The sequence below is a fragment of the Falco punctatus genome (assembly GCF_963210335.1).
Source record: "Falco punctatus genome assembly, chromosome: 1".
NCBI lineage: Eukaryota > Metazoa > Chordata > Aves > Falconiformes > Falconidae > Falco > Falco punctatus.
Genome location: NC_137580.1, coordinates 19,137,814 through 19,149,134, shown reverse-complemented (window position 1 = coordinate 19,149,134; position 11,321 = coordinate 19,137,814). Strand labels below are relative to the sequence as shown.

At 39.1% G+C, this 11,321-nt stretch overlaps 1 protein-coding gene across 1 annotated transcript in view; it reads left to right on the top strand.

Moving 5' to 3' along the window:
* LOC308068705 (coagulation factor XI-like) overlaps positions 1–11,321 on the top strand; it is a 31,797-nt gene that overhangs the window by 3,316 nt on the left and 17,160 nt on the right. Inside the window, exons 2-8 of the mRNA XM_080399780.1 lie at positions 3,453–3,609; positions 3,733–3,778; positions 4,358–4,416; positions 6,963–7,125; positions 7,799–7,905; positions 9,324–9,483; positions 10,063–10,172. Coding sequence (XP_080255906.1) covers positions 3,453–3,609; positions 3,733–3,778; positions 4,358–4,416; positions 6,963–7,125; positions 7,799–7,905; positions 9,324–9,483; positions 10,063–10,172 — 802 coding nt within the window. The remainder of the gene's footprint in view (positions 1–3,452; positions 3,610–3,732; positions 3,779–4,357; positions 4,417–6,962; positions 7,126–7,798; positions 7,906–9,323; positions 9,484–10,062; positions 10,173–11,321) is intronic.

Sequence of the window (11,321 nt, the reverse complement as noted above, 5' to 3'; positions counted from 1 at the left end):
AATACCTATTGCTGACATGTAATTGCAGGATATAGAACTACTATACTGCTTTTATTTCAGTAAAATATGCAATCTAGCACTGCCCCAAAATCAGTGAAGTTATTCTGGCCATTTTTTTGCAGCCGTTTTGGGTGGAATCAAGTCAAGCATGAGACTTTGGTCTAGTGTGAGAGTGAATTCTTCATGCAGGTAGTGTCATCTGGACTCAGATGTGAAGGCTCCGGTTCATTCATTGTAAGAAGGAAAGATCAAGATTTAATTTTTAGAACTTGTTTTAGCAGCATTTGGTATTTCATTCTGTCCTTTGTCATACACATAACAATATGCAGATAACGATAACCATGCAGAATTAAAGATACACAGAGAATACTTTAGAATATTTAGTTTTTTTTCTACTGGAGCATTCAGAACCAGGTTCACGATATAATTAGAACATCTTCATTCAGATGGAAGGATGTCTACAAAGCCATTTTGAAATGAGAACTTGTGTTGTTCCTGTCTTACTGGTCTTTCCTTGTTCCCTCTAAATGCTCTTTCTCTTTTCCATGTCACGACTGGTGGGTGTCTTACCACAGAGAGTAGATAGTCTTTTTGAATAGGATTGCCATAAGAAATACAGAATTTTATTTTGGGTGGCAGAATTAGACTTAAGTCAGACTAAAATGACTCTTTTCCTGAGGTGAAACATCTCAGTAATCCCTCCCAGCTTTGCAGATGAAAGAGATTTTGCATAAATCACGGCAGAAAGCGGTATCAAGATAGTAGGCAATTGAACTGCCAGGGAGATTACATCTTAAAGAACTAGCTGACAGCTTAGGCTGAAGCAGGTTTTGTTTTTTTAAATATTAAGTCAGAATGAAATGGAGTCAAAACGGAAGCAAGCACTCCATTTTGTTTCATGTGATTAATCTAAATTTTGTACTTGTATCCTCAAAAAATAATTCCATTTTATCAAAATGTTTTGATGAGCTCTTCTTTTAACTGCCATCTGAATTACTGAATCTTAATGACAATATCCCGATTTAGTTGCCAGATTATTATTGATAGCTAAGTGGGCAAGAAGGAATTCATGCAACAGTAACCTTAGTGTGGAGTTTTTATAAGCCTGAGGAGTTGTTAGGTGGTTTTGGTATTCTGTGCACTTTGAATTTCTAGCTCTTCTCCTAGTTTAAATCACGTATCTCTTTGGATTTCAGTGAAGCTCAGTAAACTGATACCAGCTGAGAATTTGTCTCAGCATATTTTATAATTTGTCGTATAATAAGTGTCCTGTAGTGTAATAAATCATAATTCATTCAGGAACATAGTTTGTAGCACATTCTTTTTTCTGTACAGAAGTGCAGCTGTTGATTTGAACAGCAGTGTGGTGGTGTAAACGGGAGCATTTGTGATGTGAGTAGCAGGCCCACTGAAAGAAAATGCATTTATTTTCCAAAGTGGGTGTGCTCATTGTGATTCTCTTGGAATATTATTGCTGCCGTATTCCTCAGTTTCACCATCAAATCCAACTGATGCTTATATAGATGTAGTTAAAATGATGTATGCTTTTGGAAGGAGTATGACATCTAAATTCGAGAACTGCTACTTTGAGAAAGTCTCTTTTTCTTTTTTTTTTTTTTTTTTCCCCCACTAGCTTACTTATGAAACAAACAGCCATCAAGAAAAGAGTATTTTTCCTGAGACAAATTTCTAAACTAGAGATAGTGGATTATAGAAATGAATCCTACAGAAGCTTGTGATGAATGGCTGTGACTACATATTGTATGATGATAGACATGATCTTGGTGAAAGTGATGGTGAATCTTCCCTGTTTTTTCTGCTAATTTGAACTGTATGCCTTATTTTTCTAAAAGCATGGAGTTGGAGTTTTTTGCGGTTTTTTGTTTTTTTTTTTTTTTTTTTTTTTAATAAGACAGTAATGAACGGGAGTAACACTGCCCAATATCTGAACTGGAAAGCCCAGATGAGAAATGTAAAGTGAAAAAATGAGAAGTCTTTGGAGAGAAGTTCTAATGCCCTTGTGCCACCAGTGAAATGTGTGTGCACACACACAACACAAAATGAAATCAATTGAATACTAGTGCAGGTTGAGCAACAGAAAAATAAGTTCAGCTTGTTTTGTTTATATATATTCAGATACATGGTGGGTTTTGTGATTACTTTCAGGATTTATGAAAATTTGATAGTTTGAAGTAAAGCTGATAATTTTTCCAGCGGTGTCAAAGATTATCATAATTTTATAGTTGAGAAGAAAAGAGAGACTTAAGTGATATACCTGTGGTTACACAGGAAGGCTTCATTGCTGTTGGCTGGAGATGGTGTGGTATACTTTCCTACAGCTGTATTCCCATGATACCTCTACCACCCGGTGGCTGATGGAATATCTCCTCTTCTGAGCTGTACAGACATCTTAAGCTCAAAACACTTCATGTTACAGGAATAAATTATCAATGTGTCTTGCAGTAAAGCCTTCTAGCACTATCCCTTCTCACCATTCCCTGCTTAAAACAGAAGAGAGTGCATAAAAATGAAAGCTGCTGTACTGAAAACATCTGAGCCCTCTCCTACAAGCATGTCAGGGCAAAGGAATCGATACACAAGGGAGTGTGAAGACTGTCTTTGAGACAGTTCTTCTCTGTAAGGAGGAGCTGGGAGACCTTGCTGGCCCGTAAGTCATGGAGAAGTCATTTCAATCATCAGGATGCTCAGAAAGGTCACAGTGGGGTGAAATGTGTTGATCTAGGTACTTTTTGAGTAGAGCATGTGTATCTGTCTTTTTGGCATATTTGGTCTAAAAGAAAAGAGGAAAAAGAGTAGGGAGGAGGGAAGAGTTGTCCCTTTGCCAATTTCACTGTGAAGCCAAGTACCTTTTTTTAAAGATTTGAAAGACTCTTTTTGGGTTGAATTTTATTTTGCTTTGGTTACACATGTTAAAAAGATTTGTACAAACCAAAACAAGCGATTCAGACCAACTATAAATCAAGTCTGACTTGTTATGTTTACGTTTCTTGTATCTGCAAACAGATTTGGTTGTTTTTTGGGGTTTTTTTTGGCTTCTGGCAAACAGAAAATGCTCTTAGTTGTATCTAACAACAAACTAGGAGTGTAGAAATGGCCACAGTAAAACTACTTGGAAGATGTAGACATGATAATTTCTGCAGAGTATTGAAAAGGAGTAATAAGAACTTGAACCAACGTTAAAGAAAATAGAGCAGAGAATACACAGTTGAAGAACAGGTATGTCTCTGTTTGCCAGGGGAATGCCTCAAGTAAATGGTTTTATGGTAATAAAACATAGGTGGTGTTTCTGCCCTGAGTTACAGTAGTTTCTTAATGGTGTCATTTACTTGGATCTGAGTCACTAGCCTTACTGATTTCATGCAGATTCCTGCCTCCCCTGCCCCCAGCTCAGGATTTACTCTGGAGATTAATCTTGTTCCCTCTTTATGTAGGTTCTTGTGATAATTACACATATTCAGGCTGTTCTGAACCAGGGTTTTGCCTTTTATTTTAAAATGTCATCAAGAGGCAGATGCTCAGCTGGTGTAAAACCTGGACATCAATTACATTCTGGTTTGGATGATGTATGCTCTCAAAATGTGGCCCAAGGTCAGTAACAATATTGACAGAAAAAGTACCCATTCAAAGTAAATATTAAAGATAAGTTAGCATTGCAGGCACAGTAATATTTAACGCAAACCATTGATTTTTTTATTTATTTTTTTTTTTTAGTCGAGCATAAACCTTATCCATTCATCCACACCGACTGTATGTTCAGGTATGTAAGCATTATTGCAACTGATATTCAGTGAAAGGTTTTCATAGCAACAAGACAGCGTAGGTTGATCTATTTATGGACTGTGTTGTGTGATTAATTTATTTGATTCTTTCCTGGCTTAAGTTGTGGCATGGGGGGGGTGGGTGGGGAGAAGAAATTGTTTAGAATTCAGGTAATATATATCAGAAGCAGTGAGTGCAAGTTATTTGCTTGCTACGTTGATAATAGTATCCACGTAACTACCAGGACAGAGTCAGGATTAATAATGACATTTTGATCCTGCTCCCAGTCTAAGCAGGAATAAATGTTCTGCTGTAAAACAAAGCAGAAATTCTCTAAGTTCTTATAAGCTTTATTGCTTCTTGCACCCATAAGTAAAGGACCAACCTTCATTGCTCTTTTATGCTACTTTATATATGCCATAACTGCATATCACTGTAATTTGTAATTCTCAATGTCATTTTGAATTAATGGTGTAATAGTACAAGCGTAAGTTGGTATATGCCTTGCAGTACTTTATAAAACTAATTATACACCCTTTATTAAACATATCCTAATAAGTGATTTTGTGTTTTTTAGGATGATTTGGATTTATCAGACTTTTTATTTCCTTTTCTTACTTGCTTCTGTTTACAGTGGTAAGTGAATATGTAATTCCTAAGGTAGGCACTCAGAGTAACACAGTCTTGATCTGTCAAGAGCTGTCTTGATCCTGCTGGGTTGTGTTCAGTCAAGTTTGGGTAACTCACATAACCCTGTTGCCTGACCTGGAACTTTCAAATGGGGCTTTAGTGATCTTGTCCTGCCGCCCCTGCCTTGCGGTCACCTTGCCCGGCACCCACAGGACCATGCTATGGGCAGTTTTCTCTATCTGCCTGAGGCACATCCAGCTAGCAACTGTGAAGCTGGTGTGATGTTGAGTGTCCTGCACCCAGCACCAAGGTTAGCAGCTTTAGCAGAAACTGAGGCAGGGAGCCCTTTGTGGTGGGTGGTGGGTGCAGGCGGTAGAGTGGCACTCCGTGCTTCTCAGCTGACTTTGCTCTAACCTGGTTCCCCTGGCACAAATTAGAACTCTTTGACGTTTGCAGTAATGGGTGCTGACTGCTGGAGGCTGAGCCCAGCAGTGCTGGGATAACCTGGCTGCCGAGGAGCCTCAGCCCCTTCCCCAGGGGCTGTCCTCGGGGTGGGAGGCAGGACCGATGGCCACGGTGCAGGAGCTGCTCAGCCCAGCAGCCTTACTGGGGGACAGCAGCTGAGCTTCAGATCCAACGTCCTTTTATTATTTTATTTTTTTTAACAAAGAAACCAATTACCAACCTTCAGACTTGTTCACATGTTGCCTGTGTGAAATTACTGATGTAAAAAGTATGTCACGCCTACATACCGTCATACTTGAAAGACTACTGCAACAAGCGTGAATATAACTCCAGAACCAATTATTTTATTGTAAACTTTTTTTTCTAAGATTCTCTCAATACGCTGGAAAACTAGTATGTGTTAATGATTTACCTTGTTCAGTTAGCAAAAGTCAAACTACAAAAATTGCATTGCATTTCCCTGAAGTTCCATGTGCTGATAAATTCTAACTAAGGCCTAAAGCAGGTTTATGCTCAGTAATGTATTAACTGTGTTCTCAGGGCACGATGAGGTAACTCAGCTTTTTAGCAAAGTTTGTCTGATAAATATAGTGTTTTTAAGGAGATGTTTTACTTGGATTTAAATCTCTGCGAAGCTAACATCTTGGAACCTTTCTGAGGCCTAGAAAACATATTTTTGAATATACTTTTATTAAAGCATTCAGAACCATCATAGTTTTGAATGTTACATAGTTTTACAGCATAAGTAATTTTTTTTGTGTTAGTTTATATTAGAAGAAGGTAAATAAGATCCAGAATGTCTGATAGAGGAAATAATTGCAATATTCTCTTCTTTTCACTTCAGAAATAACTTAGAATATTCTAAGTAATAGAAAATGCTTTTCTTTTAATGACAAAATTGGGTGAAGAAACTGCTAAGAATAATAAATAGCATTTTTTTAGAGAAATATCTTGGAAGTATATATACCAGAAAATGTGGATGTTTATAAAGTACAAATTTTGTGTTAACAAGAAATTAAAAGACATTAGCATATCTTGCACATACATGTAATAATTCCTTACTTTTTCCTTTTCTGGGGTAAATTATATATTTTACCGGTGTGCAGGAAACATAGAGCTACCTGAGTATAGTTTATAATCACATTAAGAGATAAAACCCAATTGTAAGAAATAAAATGAACAAGTTCTAACTGTAAAATCCAACATGGTAGTTCCATTTCCTTTCATTTTCAATAGCTTTTGATGCAGTACAGTAATGCTATAGTAACAGATTAAGCAGCTAGCTAAAATGTTTTCAGTTGGGTTTCCTCCCATTCTGTAAAAATACAGTGTTTTCTCTTTTAGCTAAGGAAAAGCACTTGTGTAGATATAGGAATAAAAATTGGGAGTATTTGCCTGTTTGCTGCCTCTTTGGAGGGCAGAGTCCAGGAAGAGAGCGGGCTGCTCTGCGAGGCTGGCCCCTGCTGTGTGCTCTAACGCAGAGATTGTAACAAACGCCTTCATTCTGCGAGGTGGGAGCAGGTTGCTCCTTAGGGACGCTGCAGAGCTCTGCCGTGCGAGTGGGTTTCATTGCAGACTTCACTATGTGATCGACGGTGGATTCCCGCAGGTGCAGGGCGGTAGTTGAGTTCATTTTTATTCTGGACTGTTCCCAAGGCACCACTTCTGTAACATTATTGTCTTTATTGTAAGGCTAGTTAGAGGGGGTTTGAGGTGGAGTGTGAGGAAGCTTCTGCTGCTCCTGAGATGCGCCATGGGAAGGTCCTGTCCTCTGCTGTGCAGATCTGCCTTGTGGCCCATCCTGCTGCTCGGGCTGCTGCCTCAGCTCGAGCTGCCCTGCTCCAGCAACAAGAGTGAGGCAAGGGATGGGGGGAGGCACACCACGAAGTTTTATTTCTGTTGGAGAGCTCCTCTCTAAAGGAGCTAGAAACTATGCTACGCTACCCACTCCCCTCACCCTCTCCTCCTGCCAAAGGACCATCTGAAAAGCAAGTTCAATGACAAAGAGGAGCAGCCGTTTCACCCTCTCCTGGTGAACTGTGTGCTCTTGTCTCTAATAATTTATGCCACTTGTTTTTCTCTATCAGAATGTGTGACTCAGATCTATGAAAATACATACCTCCAAGGAGGAGACCTTGCTACGTTTTTTACACCGAGCGCCAATTACTGCCAAGTAGTGTGTACTTACCATCCTACCTGTCTGCTCTTCACCTACTTGCCCGCAGCATGGATGAAAGATCCTGCAAAAAGGTAAAATGTTCGTGTGGCTTTTGCCGGTGCCCTGTGATAATTTTAGGAACTCGGTAACATTTTGATAGAACGCAGGCATGCAGGGAAAGGTACAGGGTTGCCATGGAAAACAGCATCATGTATCTTTAAAACTGGTGATCTAAAAGAGTGTTTGCTTGAATTTGAAAGATTGCATTTGGCAATGCCCAGTCTCTCACACTCACATACCAGCCCTTCCAAGAAAACAGGACTGATGGGGCACTCCCTCCTCTGTGCCACGTATTTGTTGCTGAGGCACCACGTGTGCTATTTCACATCTTCAGTGGTCCTCCATGCTGCCCCCCCCCCCCCCCCCCCCCCCGTAGCATATTTTTCTGACAATTAAGAACTTCAGTAACACAAGAGGATGAGGTTGTCCTCCCTCTCTGTGCCCAGTGTGTTTGTTATCCAAACCCTGGGTTCTGCTTCTTGCTTTAATGAGACCTCTTGGAGCTCCCACATACACTGAGTAATTTCACCTGCCACCCGTGCCCACAAAGCAGATGCAGCTTTATGCTATCTTTCTCCAAACCGCACCTACTGCCTAAATTTTAATGTTGAGGGTTATTGGTCAGCCTGCATTTCACCTGAGAAACAATTATGAAAGTCTGTGTTGTACTACAAAAGCTGTGAATTGCTGGATTTTAAAACACAGGTTTTCCTGCTACTTAAAAGACAGCGATACAGAAATGCTGCCGAAAGTGGATATGGAAGGAGCCATCTCTGGACATTCCTTAAAACAGTGTAACATCCAGATTAGTGGTAAGATACGGTAATTCCACATGTATGCATTTTATGCTCTGTATCATGTAGCAGATATTAGAAAAGTAGCATTTCGAAAACAGCGTTAGAATCAGAGAAGCAGCCAGGCAGCAATTTGTATGTTCTTTGCCAGATCTTTCAAACACAGCTTACAGAATCTTTAGCTGGTTTCACCCTTCAGCCCCAGCTATCCAGCACCGAGGGTCCCCAGATGAGGTAACAGGGAAGTTACGCTCCTGCAGTCACTGTTCCATTTGCTAGAGGCAGATGGGAGCACATGCTTTAACTGGTAGCTCCAGTTATAAAGGTTAATTTACTACTACAATTCCACTCCAGCACAGAGTCTTAGTGTCAGTATGCCATACCTGCAAGTTATCAGTAGGTGTATTTGTGTATTTAAAACCTATTAAATGTGTTGTTTTAATTGTGTTTTAAACTTGTACGTCATAATGATGTCATTAAGAGGAGATCAGCTTTAAGCATAGCCCAGAACTGCAGAAAAAACAGAATACGGAAGAATACGTTTACTCACTTTCAGACTTTGAGGCCAAGTAGTGTCTTATGGATGTCGGGCTAATTCTTTAGTTTTATTGGTGATAGCACCTCGATACGCCAGATCTAAATAGGTCTTTATGCAAGTTCTCCATTGCGGCTATTGACATATTGGTTGTGTTTGCTTTTGCTTGCCACTTGCCTTTCAGAACAGTCAAGACTTTTAAAAGCCCTTTCCTTCCAACATCCTGTCACGTTTCTATTTCTGAGCAGCTTTGGCTGAAAAAAATAGATTTCAGTGGGATGTTTTACTTTACACTATGTAGACTATTCAGTATCGCTGGAGTTACTCTGGAATCAGCCTAACATCACTAAATTGAAAATCTACCCGTAGGTGTTTCAAACTGCCTCCAATGGCTGGCTGATTCGTGTTTGACGAAGAGACAGAGGCAAAACGTGCTATTTCAAACCCCACCGTCCCAGCTCTCCCTCCGTGGAGTGTAAACTGAATTTTCTGACTCAGATGGGAGATGTATGTTGTTTATGGGGACAGGACCTGCCTCTTAAACTGCTCTGTGTATTTGGAAATGGGGAAGTATGTTTTAGTATTAACCTTGAGTTCTTGCTGTGATTAACGGCATGATGGTCTCAGGCACAGTGGTTAGAGCTCCTTGCTCCGGTGGGCAGAGGCAGTGTCAAAGTCTGCCAGTTTTTTCCTTTGCCATGCAGTACTGTACTGTACCTGCGTTTCTGATTTGGTTCCATCATACTTCACATCTAGTAACTGAAGTGAGCATGGGATGTGGAATCTGGAATGTGAGAGCTGTGTTGTACCAGCTGCTCTCTGTTGGGCAGTTTGCAGTGCAGGGTGGGGAAAAGAACAGAAGTGTGCTTTCAGAACTCGGTCTTTCTTTTTTTTTCCACAGCTTGCAGCCCAGATGTCCACGCAGGACTGGATATGGAAGGGAATATTCATGATGTTGCTATGGTTGACAGCTATCAGCAGTGTCAAAAAAGATGTACCAATGACAAACATTGTCATTTTTTTACATATGCCTCAGAAACATTTCACAATGCAAACTTACGGTAAATACAGGTTTGATCACTTTCTTTGAGCAGCACTGTGCTTTAGTAGAGTAAATCTCAGAGCAGTCTAAGATGTGAGAATTTATTCAAGGAAGTATTTTTTCCTTGACTCATCATCCTTGGAATGTTTATTCAAACTTAGAAATAGGAAAATGTCTACAGTCAACTAGCTTGCCCTTCTCACCGATAGACAAATGAAAACTTGATTATCGTAGCACAGAAGAAAGTTAAAATCCTCTGGAGATACTGAAATGCAAATTGTATTGGTAGGTGTGCAGCATTATTACTCTGTTAAATCTTGTTCTGCTTATTGCTGTGAAAATAGCATCGTCAGAGAAGTCAGAGAAATTCTTACATTTCTATCAGGGCAAATTTTTGAGCTGTTAATCTGCTCAATTTACAAGTTAAACATTGTTCAGCTAGCTCTGTTCCTAATTTGAAAATTATTCTGGAGATTGAAGATTCCTCTGGCCCATGGCCAGAACATGCAGCATGGTAGGAATTATGGGGCCAGGAGGATGGTGTAGAGCAAGGAGATAGCCTGTTGTCTTACCACTCTCTTTATTCTTTGTCACTCAGTAAAAAATGCTTCTTGAAACATACCAGTGTAGGAACTCCAACCAGCATAAAGGTGCTTGATGAGGTTGTGTCTGGATTCTCTTTAAAGCCATGCCAGCTTTCTGAAATAGGTAACTATTTAAAAATCTCTGATTCAGTTTAGTTTTAAGGGTTATGGATGATGAGGTGCAGTCTATCTCTGACATGCATAAATGTTTCATTATATACGATAATTCTACTATAAACTTACTCTTGCAAATATAGTTAGTATTCTCAGGCAAAAAGGAAGTTCAGATCTTTTTAATTTTTTCATTTTAGCGTTTGTCTTACAAAACCAGTTGCCTGCTTTGAAGATGTAAATAATTTTTCGTAAGGTTAGCTTGATGAAATTGCGTATTATCTTTGTACCATGGATTCAAAAAGGAAAGCTAAAATCCCATCAAAGTCAAAGATCAGGAGGAATATAAAGCTTTCTGAATTGTTTGTATACCATGTATGCACTTAGAAATTTTTAATGAAGACCTGCAGCTTTCTAATACAACCGGCTAATATAGGGAAGTATTCTGTGTTTTCTGGGTGACTTGTGATGAAAGCAGTGTCTGTGCTTGTTCCTACAATCATTACTCAGGCAAAACTCTCAAGAATGCAAGATCAAACAGTGTGTATTATACCTTCTTATTCCCAATTGAAACATCTTTCACTTTTTAATTTTTTTTCTTTTTCTTTCTTTCTTTTTACATATTTACCTCTACTTTGTCTTAGTGTGTGGTATTTTCCCTGCTTAATGGTGACGATATTGTTCTTCTTCCATATAGCCTCATTTTAGCTCACAGATAATCTAGTTTTCCCATATAAATCACATTTTGTAGACACTCTGCGTCTACATCAGTGTTTTCTTCAGACTCTGCTAGTCCTACTGTGGGAATAATTTTTGGAAACTACAGAAAAAGTAATTTTGTTCAGATCTTAACAGTGAAGACACTTAAAGGAAAATGAAGTGTGAAAAATAAAAAAAGGAAAATAAAGTTTTACAAAGAGAAGAAAAGAATTTAGCTATTTCCTTACTATGTGTATGAGAGAGAACGGAGGGAAGATTGTTCTTTCCCCCCAAAACTCTTGCATTAAGATATACTAGAAAGGCATGCATTCATCACTAGAAGAAAAATCACAGTACTCAAGAGGGTCCTGCTCACAGATTTTAAGAAGAATTGGGGGACTGTAGCATATGCACAAACATTATGACTTCAAATTTAAAAAAATTAAAATACCAAAAGCTATTT